At 41.4% G+C, this 15682-nt stretch overlaps 3 protein-coding genes across 3 annotated transcripts; 1 reads left to right on the top strand and 2 right to left on the bottom strand.

Moving 5' to 3' along the window:
- Positions 1-11: 11 nt before the first annotated feature.
- Positions 12-1414, bottom strand: LOC306789833 (mitochondrial ubiquitin ligase activator of nfkb 1-A-like; the record flags this gene model as incomplete). The annotated part of the gene is made up of 3 exons (XM_079285900.1): positions 12-395; positions 534-765; positions 1410-1414. The coding sequence occupies 3 exons, from the start codon at positions 1412-1414 to the stop codon at positions 12-14; spliced, it is 621 nt and encodes a 206-aa protein (XP_079142026.1).
- Positions 1415-7000: 5586 nt separating this feature from the next.
- Positions 7001-11041, bottom strand: LOC306788721 (mitochondrial ubiquitin ligase activator of nfkb 1-A-like). The gene is made up of 6 exons (XM_079284328.1): positions 10970-11041; positions 9593-9737; positions 9258-9345; positions 9046-9166; positions 7839-8070; positions 7001-7700 (listed from the first exon to the last, which is right to left on the bottom strand). Exons 2-6 carry the CDS (start codon positions 9707-9709, stop codon positions 7185-7187), a joined length of 1074 nt encoding a protein of 357 aa, XP_079140454.1. The 5' UTR covers positions 9710-9737; positions 10970-11041; the 3' UTR covers positions 7001-7184.
- Positions 11042-11117: 76 nt separating this feature from the next.
- On the top strand, positions 11118-15311 carry alg3 (ALG3 alpha-1,3- mannosyltransferase). Its single transcript, XM_079285757.1, has 9 exons — positions 11118-11322; positions 12362-12461; positions 12556-12703; positions 12963-13123; positions 13297-13417; positions 13524-13729; positions 13917-13994; positions 14162-14305; positions 14431-15311. The coding sequence occupies exons 1-9, from the start codon at positions 11142-11144 to the stop codon at positions 14609-14611; spliced, it is 1320 nt and encodes a 439-aa protein (XP_079141883.1). The 5' UTR covers positions 11118-11141; the 3' UTR covers positions 14612-15311.
- The last annotated feature ends 371 nt before the right edge of the window (positions 15312-15682 follow it).

Genomic DNA, 15682 nt, shown 5'->3' with positions numbered 1-15682 from the left:
TGTTTTTTAATCTATTGCACTGTATTCACACAGGCATTTTCTATGTGTTCCTCTTCCCCATCTTGAGGAGTCTCAGGGCCCGGTCCTGAAGCACGTGCTCTCGGGCCTTCATTTTGCAGTCTCTCAAATTCCCTCCTCTCCTGCTCCCTCTCCCAGCCAACTTTTAGGTGATAGTAGTAGCGTCGGCCGACCCAGAGGAGTAATGCTGCCCCTGCCAAAGCAGAGGCGATGGCCAGCGCCTTCCACCGCAGAGCCGTGCTCACTTGCTCTCCCACCAGGGTGTCAAAGTCCGTATTGCTCAAAAAGTACTGTGAGCCATTTGAAGGGGGTCGGAGATTCAGAGTCCCGTCCATTTCCAGTATCAACTCACCCACGGCGGTAAGAGTTGTGCCCACCTGGAAAAAGAGGGGAATATTCGTGGAATGTATCATTAAGATCCGTTTTTATTCATATCTGCCCTTGTGATTAGCAAAAAAAGTTATAGATACGAGTTATAGATATTAACAACGTTAGTATCTCATCTAACAACTTACTTTGAGCATTTCCTCGGTCTCCAGTTGCCCTTTAAGCTTCTCCCCGCTGAGGTATTGTCCTATGATGTCACCCAAGCCGTAGTTGACTTGGTGGAACTTCTCGTGTGTAGTCTCCATGTAGAGTCCGGAGGCCTGCAGAGGGCACAGGACTCTGACGGTGGTCTCATTTGATCCCACTAACACAAAGGGCACTGCATTCACTCTGTGGTGCAAGACTCGTTCACTGTCCGTCCTGCGACATGTAGAGGGAGGAACATGAGTTCTTTTTAGTCTACACATACGATGACAAAGACAAAATATACATTGGAAATTTGGGGTTGCCTCATTGTAACATAAATATACAAACAATTGGAGGAAACTAAGTGGCATCATTTGACTATTATCAGATCCAAACAGAAGAGTCCAAAGCCAAGTCATCTTATATGGGATAACCATAGAAGCTCAGATATTTCTGAGAGCTCCAAAATATCCAGTTTACGAAAGTGCAAAATAATCAGTGCTGGGCAAGTTAACGCGTTATTTTCGCGTTAACGCATTCATTAATTAACGCCGACAATTATTTTATCGTGCGTTAACGCATTTTTTTAATGTATTATTATTATCATTTTAAGGGATTGCACATGCACACCCACACAATAATTTGTAACCATCAATATAGGCTGATATTTCTTATCATAAAGCTAGCACACAATTGCAGACTTTACAACAATATGGTCGTCAAGACACCATGGGGAAAGCTTGCACTTGTTTGATTATAAAGTTAAATGTACAAAAAAGGCAGTTTGAAAATCAAGTATAAACATTTTAAACAATTTTTATAAATGGACAAAGTACAAAAAGAGCAGTCACTCAAAATGAATAGAAGCGATGTCTGACGACATGGTCCATAAATAGGAAAAGTTGTACATCAGTTTATCATAGGTTAACATGGCTGTCCGGCCGTGAATTGAACAGAAAGTATTACAGAATGTTTTGCATACATTCTTTTTTTTTTTTTTTGGCAGTTTCAGTTCAACTCTTGTATAAAAAAATAGGCTAGATTTTCAAATGCATGAGGATGAAATGGCAAACGGAATGGTGAGGGGAAATAAAGGAGTTTCATTTCACGCACAAAGACGGACATCTGCAAAATCCTTTTGGGCAGCTTTGAAAATACATTGGCTTTCAATTCATCATACATTCACTATTATACATTAAGGTGTAGATATATATGTATTGATATACAGTACTTGTATTCTGCACCAACCAAACTCGGACACACTGAACAGGCTTCAATGACAGATTGGCTTCAATAAACATCTCGGATCTAAATGATTTTGGGTTAGGAGGGTCGAGGGGCAGTGTAGAGGTAGCCATGTGTCTCACCGTCGTCTACTGTGAAAATGGTCAAACCTTCAGTCTTCTTGTGTTGTACGTTGTGAATCAAATGCAGTACAGTAACATGACTTAATTTGCTGATGCTATAATACAGATCAGCTATATCTATCAGTTACTTTGTTTCATAAAGGAAACATGAACATAAAGGAATATTTTCACCTGTGTGATCACACAGGTGCCTCAGGCATGGAAAATAGGCACCACTTGTGTGATTCTTTCTCTACACATGGGACATCGGCGTTGTTGCAAAGCCTGGAAGCAGCTGCGGCAGCAGCACACATGCCCACAGTCCAACAGAACACAGTTACGTGGCTGACTGAGGCAAATCACACAGGCATTTTCATTTTGCAGTCTTTCTAATTCCCTCCTCTCCTGCTCCCAGCCATCTTTTAGGTGATCGTAGTAGCGTCGGCCGACCCAGAGGAGTACTGCTGCCCCTGCCAAAGCAGAGGCGATGGCCAGCGCTGCATTCACTCTGTGGTGCAAGACTCGTTCACTGTCCGTCCTGCGACATGTAGAGGGAGGAACATGAGTTCTTTTTAGTCTACACATACGATGACAAAGACAAAATATACATTAGAAATTTGGGGTTGCCTCATTGTAACATAAATATACAAACAATTGGAGGAAACTAAGTGGCATCATTTGACTATTATCAGATCCAAACAGAAGAGTCCAAAGCCAAGTCATCTTATATGGGATAACCATAGAAGCTCAGATATTTCTGAGAGCTCCAAAATATCCAGTTTACGAAAGTGCAAAATAATCAGTGCTGGGCAAGTTAACGCGTTATTTTCGCGTTAACGCATTCAGTAATTAACGCCGACAATTATTTTATCGTGCGTTAACGCATTTTTTTAATGTATTATTATTATAATTTTAAGGAATAAGGAAGTGACACCACATGAACACAGCTGTTCACTGCTTGCTGCCTGGTTCGTTTGTTAAAAATGTTGCTTAATAATAAATTTTAAAAAAACCGCGTTAACGCGCGATAATATAATTGTCGGCGTTAATTAATTAATGCTTTAACGCGATAATAACGCGTTAACTTGCCCAGCACTAGTTATTAAGTAACTAGTCTAAAAATCGGATCAGCACAAAAGAAAAAAAGAAGCAAATATAACTTTTAGAGATCCTTGTTTACGTTTTTTTGCCGATCATTGAAGATCCAAATCAGCAGATACAGATCCCTTTGTTTGATTATAGCAGCTGGTCTACGAGGCTCCAGACTATGTTTTTTTGCCACCGCCCCAAAAATCATTTAAACCGCTCTGAAGTCAGTTTAAACCATCAGAAATGTTACATGCTATCCTTTACTTTGTTGTAGTAATTTGTAATGTTTTTTGTTCTTCATAACAATTTACAATTCAAATGATAAGGAAATAAAAGATTGTATTTTTATTGATTAAAACTAGTGGTGTCACGGATCGATACGTGATCCGTTCGGATCAGCCCTCACGGTTCGGATCAGCCCTCACGGTTCGGATCAACCCTCACGGTTCGGATCACTTGTGAACCGCGGATCAATCGAGTATTTTTTTTCTTTTTTTACAGCGTAATCATCATAGTGTGTAATAAAGTTCTACTGCTGCTGTTCCTTTTCAAGTAACAAGTCCCCGAATATCAGTGCAGAGTGTCAGTGAACAGATATAAAGCAGTAGTGTGTTCACGTGACCGGAGCAGCTTAGAAGCATTTAACGGTGAAGTCATGGCGAGCGGAGGAACGTCAGAAGCCGCGGCGTCATTTCAGTCGCAAGTTTGGGAACACTTTGTCTTCCCTGTAACGTATAATGACGGATGAGGGTGGTGGACAAAGCGTTATGGTATGCAGGCCCGGCTCCAGGCACTGATTTGCGGGGGGGCCTTACGTTGCTTTGGGGGGGGGGTCACATTTGTTTTTGTTTGTTTTTTTACAGCCTATGGTAGCATAGTAGGTCAACTTGTGTATTAAAAGATCAGCAGATAGCAGATTCAGCCACAACAAGACATTTTAAAAATAGGCACATCCAGCAACAACATTAACAACAACAAGAACAACACACTCTACAACAACACACTGTGCGGAGTTTGTCCGAAACGGGAGAAAGGGCAAGCTCAAATCGTGGCAGCGGCAGCTAGTACAGGCACTTCCTGTTGCAAGCTCAGCTGCCACGACTTTCCGTGGCAGCTGAGCTTGCAACAGGAAGTGATTGCCACTGTATGTGGCAGCTGCCACTAGCATCTTGTTGCAGCTGCCAGCATTTCGGAGCGGATTCCGCGGTAGTTTAGCCTTTATTTATCGTTATTTGACATTATGTGACAATACATTAAGGTCATTGAAGACATGACTGTTGGTAGTTGTAATTAGTTTATTAAAAAAGGCCGAATTATAATGGTATGGCCACTCGTTTTTGTCAACAAGCTAATTGCGGGCTAACTTCAGTTGATACCTGTTGCCCATGGCAACGATAAACACTTTCACGCTGCAGACTAAAGGAATGCAAATTATAAATATGGATGGATATGCATTGTACTGTTTAGAGTGATAGCAATCCATATAACCTATTGACTTGGATATATACACGCATTATATAGATATATATACAGTGTGCCACAAGTTGTTGCAACAGTTACCACCGTTTTGTGGTACCTGCCACTACTTTTCGCGACCGTTTTCACTGTTTGCGACTGCTGCCACTAGCATCTTGTGGCAGCTGCCACTCTTTCGGAGCGGATTCCGCCGTAGTTTAGCCTTTATTTGTCGTTATTTGACATTATATGACAATACATTAAGGTCATTGAAGGCATGACTGTTGGTAGTTGTAATTAGTTTATTAAAAAAAGGCTGAATTATAATGGTATGGCCACTCGTTTTTGTCAACAAGCTAATTGCGGGCTAACTTCAGTTGATACCTGTTGCCCATGGCAACGATAAACACTTTCACGCTGCAGACTAAAGGAATGCAAATTATAAATTTGGATGGATATGCATTGTACTGTTTAGAGTGATAGCAATCCATATAACCTATTGACTTGGATATATACACGCAGTATATAGATATATATACAGTGTGCCACAAGTTGTTGCAACAGTTACCACTGTTTTATGGTACCTGCCACTACTTTTCGCGACCGTTTTCACTGTTTGCGACTGCTGCCACTAGCATCTTGTGGCAGCTGCCACTCTTTCGGAGCGGATTCCGCCGTAGTTTAGCCTTTATTTGTCGTTATTTGACATTATATGACAATACATTAAGGTCATTGAAGGCATGACTGTTGGTAGTTGTAATTAGTTTATTAAAAAAGGCCGAATTATAATGGTATGGCCACTCGTTTTTGTCAACAAGCTAATTGCGGGCTAACTTCAGTTGTTTCTATTATTAGGTTTATACGTATTTCAGATGATTAACGTATCATCTTTCATCTAATTTGTTTTGTAATATATGATGAAGTAGTAGTTAAGTTAAGGTAATAATTATATTCATAGACCATATTTATGTTACTTTAATGTGGCATGATTTAAAGGCCTACTTTATGATTTGAGCAAGATGTTGTAATCTCTTTCTTTCTTTGTTTAGAACCGTGGCAATCATCAGCAATCAACTTTAAATAACTTCCTGGTTAAATAATCAGCACAAGTGATTGTAGCCTTGTTTCCTGGTGGATTGTGGCTCCAGTTAGAACATTAAATCCTCAACAAATTTGTTATTAGCCGACCTAGCATGCTGTGCTTCAACATCGAGGCTGTGAGACAGAGCAGATTAAAATAACAGGTGTATTGATAAAGTATTTGCTTTTTACTCACAAAGGTTTTATTGCATTACAGTAACTGTCGTTAACTCCAGTAATCTTCAACCATCTGCTGTAAGATGACTTTGCTCAGTGTGTGTGGAGGAGCGACACAGAGAGCAGATGATCACTGACATTAAAAAGTACAGATAAAACGTCTGAGATGATCAATATTACATTTTTTTATAATTTGGCACCGGTGCACATTTATGTGGTTTCGGTACCCATCACGAGATGTGAGCTGGGTCCAGATTTACAGCATTTTAGTAGCATTCACTCTCTCCAAAGGCCCGTGTGAGATTATTCACTCTTTTGCTGTTCTGTCTTTGCATTCTCCCAATAATTAAATTAAACAAATCAAATGCTACTGGTGGCCATGTGATCACATGGGTGCCTCAGGCATGGAAAATAGGCACCACTTGTGTGATTCTTTGTCGACATATGGGACATCGGCGGTGTGGCAAAGCCTGGAAGCAGCTGCGGCAGCAGCACACATGCCCACAGTCCAACAGAACACAGTTACGTGGCTGACTGAGGCAAATCACACAGGCATTTTCATTTTGCAGTCTTTCTAACTCCCTCCTCTCCTGCTCCCAGCCAACTTTTAGACGATGGTAGTAGCGTCGGCCGACCCAGAGGAGTACTGCTGCCCCTGCCAAAGCAGAGGCGATGGCCAGCGCTGCATTCACTCTGTGGTGCAAGACTCGTTCAAACTCGTGGAAAACTTCCTACAACAGCTAAAGAAGCCTCTCGACAGGTGACCGTAAAGCGCAGAGGAGCGCTCGGGTCTTCCCTCTTCCATCCATAAGGCTACTGCGGCCTCCAGAACCAACTAGCCACCGGCCGCCAAGAAATAGGCCAAAATTATGCATGGTGTATAGTGACACACTCCCAGGCACCATGCCTCCGGGAGCGCTGCGGCCCGCAGGGCCCGCCTCCACTCCTACGGGCCACGATGTTGGCCAAGGGCAACGCCACGGCTATTTCCCGCAAGACTTGACCGAGCCTGCGCCAGACTGACCATCTGTCGGAGCCGCCTGACGCAGGTGAGTCTGATCGTTGACCTCCTCGGTCGTCCACTATTTGACTGAAAGTGGATGAAACAAAAGCGTAGCTTACTCTGACCAGGCTTAAGTTATTTAGATTCATACACTTCAGTCTTCATGGCAGCAGCCACATACATGACCAGAATAAGGCACAGAACAGACATGTAGAGGAGAGTGAACATTTCTGCAACATTTTCAATTACACCTTTATTCCTCATATACAATTACAGATAAAATACCTCACTGAAACTCTGCAGTGGACAAAGTGTTTGCACAATATTTTAAAAAAAAACTTCATTGTGGGTTTTTTTTGTTTTACAGTAATCATTTTTTCAAAAAGTTACCGTTGGCCTTTTTAAGGTTTAAGTGCAGCACTTTAGACCTTTGAGGTGTAAAGCCGTAGTACAGTTTGTGTCGTGGTGACGCTCCACTGAGGCCATGTGATCACACAGGTGCCTCAGACATGGTAAAGAGGCACCACTCGCGTGACGCTTTCTCTACATATGGGGCATCGGCGGTGTGGAAAAGCCTGGTAGCAGCTGTGGCAGCAGCACACATGCCCACAGTCCAACAGAATACAGTTACGTGGCTGACTGAGGCAAATCACACAGGCATTTTCTATGTGTTCCTCTTCCCCATCTTGAGGAGTCTCAGGGCCCGGTCCTGAAGCACGTGCTCTCGGGCCTTCATTTTGCAGTCTCTCAAATTCCCTCCTCTCCTGCTCCCTCTCCCAGCCAACTTTTAGGTGATAGTAGTAGCGTCGGCCGACCCAGAGGAGTAATGCTGCCCCTGCCAAAGCAGAGGCGATGGCCAGCGCCTTCCACCGCAGAGCCGTGCTCACTTGCTCTCCCACCAGGGTGTCAAAGTCCGTATTGCTCAAAAAGTACTGTGAGCCATTTGAAGGGGGTCGGAGATTCAGAGTCCCGTCCATTTCCAGTATCAACTCACCCACGGCGGTAAGAGTTGTGCCCACCTGGAAAAAGAGGGGAATATTCGTGGAATGTATCATTAAGATCCGTTTTTATTCATATCTGCCCTTGTGATTAGCAAAAAAAGTTATAGATACGAGTTATAGATATTAACAACGTTAGTATCTCATCTAACAACTTACTTTGAGCATTTCCTCGGTCTCCAGTTGCCCTTTAAGCTTCTCCCCGCTGAGGTATTGTCCTATGATGTCACCCAAGCCGTAGTTGACTTGGTGGAACTTCTCGTGTGTAGTCTCCATGTAGAGTCCGGAGGCCTGCAGAGGGCACAGGACTCTGACGGTGGTCTCATTTGATCCCACTAACACAAAGGGCACTGCATTCACTCTGTGGTGCAAGACTCGTTCACTGTCCGTCCTGCGACATGTAGAGGGAGGAACATGAGGTCTTTTTAGTCTACACATACGATGACAAAGACAAAATATACATTGGAAATTTGGGGTTGCCTCATTGCAACATAAATATACAAACAATTGGAGGAAACTAAGTAGCATCATTTGACTATTATCAGATCCAAACAGAAGAGTCCAAAGCCAAGTCATCTTATATGGGATAACCATAGAAGCTCAGATATTTCTGAGAGCTCCAAAATATCCAGTTTACGAAAGTGCCAAAAAAGGCAAAATAATTAATGCTGGCAAGTTAATGCGTTATTTTCGCGTTAACGCATTCATTAATTAACGCCGACAATTATTTTATCGTGCGTTAACGCATTTTAAAAATGTATTATTATTCTAATTTTTTTTTTTTTTATTAAAAGACAAGAGAAATAAAAGATTGTATTTTTATTGATTAAAACTAATTCTGTCATTCGTAGTTTTAATGATGTATAAGCTGCTTAGAGCTAGTGTTAGGAAGTTAAACAGCTCATAATTCATCTTTAATATCTATTGATATTGTTGTGAAAACGTCTCCTTCAAACAACTGGATTTCTTCAAGTTTCTCAGCAACACTACATTTTACGAGATGACATGTGAATACATCATGATGACGTTATAATTTACCTTCGTCCAACACAAATTTTCACTGAACAGCGCCTGAACGCATCATAATCTAACTGACCGGAACCTTTGTTCTCATCTTGTGAATTTAAACACAGATTAGTTGTTTACTATGTAACATTATCAAAGATCTGGGACTAGAAAAGCATGAATGACGATGTCCTGATCGCATATTTTACAGATTATTGTCAGCGGACGATCGTCAATTCAACTTTATTTCACACTGTGATAGTTAACGTTAAACTGTCCACTGTCACGTAAAGGTAAAGAGGAAGTATCACGTATGCTATCATAACAATGCTTGGTATTTTTGTCTTGATAGATTTCTCACCAAGTGCGTGATAGGCTGTTCCACACCAGCCTGTGTTCTCTCAACAGGAATTTCTGCAACACTCCGACAAATTCTTTTTGGAAGTGGCTTGTCAGAGGCTCACCTGCTGGTTGCACAGCACCTACAGTATGCATATACACATGATAGATAATAAGAGACAAGGACACCATACACATTTTTCAATGTAAATAAATCTGTGACACCCTGTTTACCTTCAATGACAGCATACTGCAGACACGCTCCTGGAGTAACTTTCAAGATGTCTTTGAGTTTTCCATCTATGGTGAAGTGTGGAGCATCCTGAGAACATAACGCACATGTACACACTGTATATGTAGTACACAAACTGTATATGTAGTGCACATACTGTAGTGACAGAAAGGATTTCAAGCAGTGTGTGAAAGCTAAAGATTGTTTACATGGTTTCACAACTAATCCCATTCCTCCCGATGGCTTGAACAACATGAAAACACAAACTTAAACTTTCAAAATAAAACAATAAAAACGCATGTAAGATCATATTGATTACACATGAAAAACAACTTACGTCAAGTTTATCTAGTGTCGTCCGGCTCTTCCTATAGAGATAGTAACAGATGCCTGAGAGGGCAAGGCTGGCCCCAAGACACACTGCCTCTGTAACCTCCATAGGAAATCCATCCATTCCCTCTGAACCTCCTGTCGCTGCCAACCTGTACAAAGGTAAAAAAAAAAAGAAAAAAAAGATGGCTTTATGTCCTATCAATGATGACAAAAAAGTGCATGTTGCTGCGCATTTTTAAAAGGGACTCAATGCAGTGTATAAGTCTATAAAGCACCTCATAGTGCTCTAAGTTGGTCATCATCAACCCCAAATGTAGCACATGTAAGCTGTCATGTGAGGAACATGCAGACAGCATCAAGTCCTACTGATGGAAAGTGATGAGCAATGGAATCAGACACTTCAATAATTATTGCAAAGTTGCAAACAGAGCTAGAAATAAATAAAGGAAAATTATACATGTCAAACTTTACACTTGGGTATCATGGAATTTGAATTTACCCCTTGCATTAATGAATTTGTCAGCTGTTTAGTGTGGTGTAGCTTCTTGGTGTTGACATTCAAAATATGTCAGTTGACAAGGAATAGCAACCACATGTTTTGCAATTAAATGTACCTATGTTACGCTAACTAGCTTGGTATTTGCAGCAGTCCCAACGTAAAGTCAACGATACTGCCTTTGTTAAAAGTGCCATTAAAACCTCCCTGCAGGACATATATGACACTCGCCTCATCCGCAAAGTGACCATGATTGTGCGCGACTCCAGCCACCCCTCACACAGTCTCTTCAGCCTCCTGCCCTCTGGGAGAAGATACCGGAGCCTCCGTGCTCGCACCACCAGACTCTCAAACAGCTTCGTCCACCAGGCTGTTAGGAAGCTGAACTCTCTAAAATCTCTCCCTCCTCTCTTTTAAGACTCCCCATGTCCAACTGCTGCTGAATACAGATTGATAGCTTTTTTTTTTTCTCTTATTATATAACGTTATATTTATTGTCTAAATGTTTTTTAATCTATTGCACTGTATTCACTTTATATGTTCATGTTGGACTAGAGAGAAACGTCTTTTCAACTCCCCTGTATGTCCCCTGTACATTGTGGAATTGACAATAAAGCAAACTTTGAACTTTTGAAAACATGGCACATTGTATATCATGTGAGCGTACCGCTTGTCACATCGAGTATTTCAGTGAGAATACTAATTAAAATATTGGTTCGCTAAAGTTAGCTGCTAGCAACCAACGCTACAATGAGACAGGGGAAGAAGTAGTGACCTCGAACCACTTTTTATGACATTAGCGTTATTCAACCATGTGAGCAACAGTACATGGTGTATAAATGTCTTCACTGTCTAGTACGATTAATTATAAATTAGTTTTTGTACCTGTCAGAGAAACCAAGCTGCTCTCAAGTTGACATATTCGGTTGACCGGTGTTGTTGCCATGTCACGTGACGTAGATGATGACGTTGCAGGACTCCGTATTACTGCGCATGTCCGTTGCAGTCTCTCTCTCTCTCCGTCGCAGCCACTGTGGTCGCTTCATACGCCGCCGAGATGGTAGGAGGTGTGCGGAGAAAATCTCCGGGTTCCCCGTCCGCACTGTGGGGGAAACTTCACACGCTGTGGCAGGACAAACATATGGTCCTGTTCAAGACGGAATACACGTTACTGGTCGTCTCAGTGTTGTGGTTCCTAGAGATCGGGATCAATGTGTGGGTCATACAGAAAGTAGCATGTAAGTAGCTGCGCGGCTAGTTAACATGCTATGGTGCTTTGTCATTGTTCTGAACGTATCTGAACGCTAAGTAGCTAGCATTAGCAAACTAACTTAGTCAGCCACCTGTCAAAGGGAATTTTCTGCCCTTCCATGAACACATACGATCGTCTGTTCTGTTACAGTGCTGAACGCCATTTATTATTTTTCAAAAACATGCAGCTAAACAAGCTACTTTTAATGACAACAACGTTAATCGTGAATTTGCAGAAGCATGGTACCGCCCACTGACAACATACGTTAACTCGTGTATTCCAAGCATGATTATGTCATAGTTTATTTTGACAAATGTACTTATTTGTCTGATATAAGGCTCTCACAATTAATAATAATTGATTTGTTAATTAATCTCATCAATTCATTTGGATCAATCAATAAATTCTTTAAAATGTCAATTGTGATCAAAACTTCTGTTTTCTTGGTTCGTCCCATCAACAGTCCAGAATCTAAAGCTATTAAATAAATAAAAAAACTGCAAATGTTCACAGTTGGGAAGCTGGAGCCAGTGAATGTTTGACATTTTCTACTTGTTAACTAACTAAAATGATATTTCACACACAATATGGCTCACTGATCAATGAACTAACCATTTCAGCACTAGTTGACAGCACTAGTCATGCTGACAGAGTTTATGATATGATATTGATGAAGTGTTTTTGTCAATTATGAACCACCAATTTGCAGCTTCACAAATGCAACGAGCTGGTTTTATTGATATGGAGGTTCCATATCAAAAGATGAAGACTTTGGGTTTTTGGATGTCAAATAATTTGTTATAGGACTTTGGACCAAGATATTTGATTGGCATTTGTCATATTTAAAAAAAAGTATAGCCAAAGAAAATGTATTATATTCAGTAGAGAAAAAAACGATGATGTTGGTACAGTGTGTGTATATGTATATATATGTATATATATATATATATATATATAAAACAACACAGCACTGACGGTAACCTTCCCCATCGCTCACAATCCCCAATTCCTGCTCTTTACTGCAGACACCGAAATAGACTGGAAAGCCTACATGGATGAAGTAGAGGGAGTCATCAATGGTACCTACGACTACACCGAGCTCAAAGGAGACACCGGCCCGTTAGTGTGAGTTTCAAAGGTTTCATGTGATGTAGGTCTCGCTACCCTGTAGTTACATGTGGTTTTCAGTGCAGGATAAATCAGCACCTCGTTGTTGCAGGTACCCGGCTGGCTTTGTCTACATCTTCACAGCGCTCTACTACATTACCAGCCGTGGGGTGAACATCCGTCTGGCCCAGTACATATTTGCTGCTTTCTACCTCATCACACTGCTGCTCGTCTTCAGGGTGTACCACCGCACTAAGAAGGTCAGTCTGTGTAACTAAAGCCTCAGTTACCATGTGGCCTTATACAATTTGCTGCGATACATCACTAAACTGTAGTGTTGTGCTTGTGAGGCCATTGAGTTAGCATTAAACTATTTCTCTGTACTTTTTAACTTCAATATTCTGTATATATGTCTATAATATATGCCAATACCCAATTTCTTGTTGAAACAACAATAAGTGTAGTTCCCCTTTTTATTGCCATAATTGTATATTTCTTTATTTCTTTGAATTTTCCCAGGTTCCTCCCTATGTGTTCTTCTTTGTGTGCTGTGCTTCTTATCGGATACACTCCATCTTTGTGCTGCGTCTCTTTAATGACCCTGTGGCCATGATGCTGCTGTTTGCAGCCGTCAACCTCTTCATGGATGGATACTGGACTCTGGGCTGCGGCCTTTACAGGCAAGTGTGAACTCCTTAACAGCACAATGCAGCTTTTCATGTGATGGCTTTCTGTGGAGGAAATAGTTATCTGCTGTGTAATGTATCGATGTAAATATTCAAACATACAGTTATTTGTTTTGCCATGCGTTGCATAATGTAATAACAACCTAATCTTCCTCTCTTTCTGACAGTTTAGCAGTGTCTGTGAAAATGAATGTGCTCCTTTTTGCTCCGGGACTACTTTTGCTCCTCCTGTCTGAGTTTGGTCTAATCCGGACAATTCCCAAACTTTGTCTGTGTGCAGGTATACAGGTAAAAGATGACCTATGACATAAAACTAGCGATGGTTTAACTGGCATATTTCATGAACAATGTCCAGTATGGTCAAGCATCATCTCTAAATCTCTGAAAATCACAGCTTCTGCTAGGTCTGCCTTTCCTCCTGGAGAATCCCATGGGTTACATGAGCCAGGCCTTTGACCTGGGCCGTCAGTTCATGTTCAAGTGGACGGTCAACTGGCGCTTCCTGCCAGAGTGGTTCTTCTTGAATCGGTACTTCCACTTGCTCCTGCTGACTGTCCACCTGCTAGCCCTGCTGCTCTTTGCTTTCCGCCGTTGGAAGAGGTGAGAGAGACTTTGGCTGTGCCGAGGTTACCGTTGGCCTTCTAGTTTGACTTGAGCTGTAATAAATCAGGAGTTAATGTCATGAAAGTCATGCCAGTTTTTGTTCCACGACACAGCAGTCAGTAGTTTATCTGAGGTGTAATTACAATTTTCTTTTCTGTTGAAAGTAACTATTTTCTCTTACAAGGCCAGGAGAAAGCATCTTCGAACTGCTCAAGGAGCCAAGCAAGAGGAAAACACCTGCTCAGAAGATCCCTGTTGATCATATCCTTTTGTTCCATTTGAATCTACTCCTGTGTTGTTCCTCAAAGGACAAATCAGCATTGTCATTATAGCTTTTACTGCTGGGTGTCTGCATGATATTGGTCAGAGAGTAAATGATATTTTTTAGTATTCCCTGGCTTATGTATCAGACCTTAACAGAAAATCACAGATGGTGCTGATTCTGTTCAGCTCTAACTTCATTGGCATGTGCTTCAGTCGTTCGTTGCACTACCAGTTCTACGTCTGGTACTTCCACACGCTGCCTTACCTGCTCTGGAGCGGAGGAGTCAAGAAGCTGGCCCACCTGCTCAGGTAAGAGGGCGTCTATATACTAAGCTACAAGTTATATTTTTGATTAGTTTTAGACCTACAGCATAGCACATCACCAAACGCTCGATCAAATGTTTAATGCTATATTGTTTTCTCCTTGCGTTCAGGGTTCTTATCCTGGGTCTGATCGAGCTTTCGTGGAACACCTACCCCTCTACAAACAGCAGCTCCGCCGCCCTCCACGTCTGTCATCTCATCATCCTCCTCTGTCTGTGGCTGGCTCCGCCGCTGCCTTCCGCCCCAGCAGAAACACAAGAACACACACCCGTCAAGGACAAGCGCCAGTGAGCCACAGCCCGATTGGTCAATATTTAAGTCTAATCAGCTGCTGAACAGCCTCCACCACCCTCCTCTGATCCTCACACCGGTGCAGAGTGAGGTCACTGGGATAGACTGTTTTGTAAGGGAATACAAGGAGCCGTTTAATGCTTCACATCTCAGCTATTAAAGTGAAGGAAGATCATGTGTGGGTGCGGTCGGCAGAGAGATGCCGACATGATGAAGTAGTCCCCTTGCAGTTTAAAGATATGAAACGAGAAAGAAAATAGTGATTCTCAGGTTTCATGTTCAGATTCAAGAGTGGAGTAGAGTGCTAAGAGGAGATTGTGACTTTCAACAGGCCAAGTCATTTTTCCTCTACTTGATATTATAAAAAAATATAAAGACATCATTGATATGTTACAGAATTTGAACGTAGCACCAAAAGCTTTAAATTCATTGCAATCGGTCAGTAGGCTGCAGCATTTCCACTTGTTGCAGTATTCTTCAGTACAAGGCCAAAAATATTATCCAGTAGTTAGCAGTTAATAATTTACACAAATGTGTAAAACTAAGCCGTAGACCATCATGGCTATTTGTCTGATCTGTTACATAATTGATTCATCTTCTGTTGTAAGTGGCTCACTTCACTCAGCACATTTAATGTGAACAGTTGGCAGTATAGACTGAGACCGCAAACACATGACATTTTATATTAAACAGAGATGCCACTTTACCTTGAAGTTTCTTCTTCTTCTTTTATGTATGTTTTTGTTACATATTACAACAATTGTATGAATTCCACTGTTTTTTTTATTTTATTTTCCCAACATTCATTATTTAAAGTAAGATTTCATTAGTTTATCAAATAATCGTAATCAAAATGATACTCATTCAACACTGACTGTGATTATACGTTTGGCAAAGTAGCTGACTACATATAGACTAGAAAAAGCCCATTCAGGTGGTCAAGGCATTGTTGTGATTGCATAAAGCAATATACAGATTTAGGATCAAAGGCCACTTGGTCTGTCATTTGAGATTATTCTTTCAACATAAATATAAAGTCTTAAATTGATTTTTTTTTTTTTTTTAAAGGAA

The sequence above is a fragment of the Melanostigma gelatinosum genome (genome assembly GCF_949748355.1).
Source record: "Melanostigma gelatinosum genome assembly, chromosome: 15".
In the NCBI taxonomy this organism is placed as follows: Eukaryota; Metazoa; Chordata; class Actinopteri; order Perciformes; family Zoarcidae; genus Melanostigma; species Melanostigma gelatinosum.
This window is presented reverse-complemented; position numbering and strand designations above follow the sequence as displayed.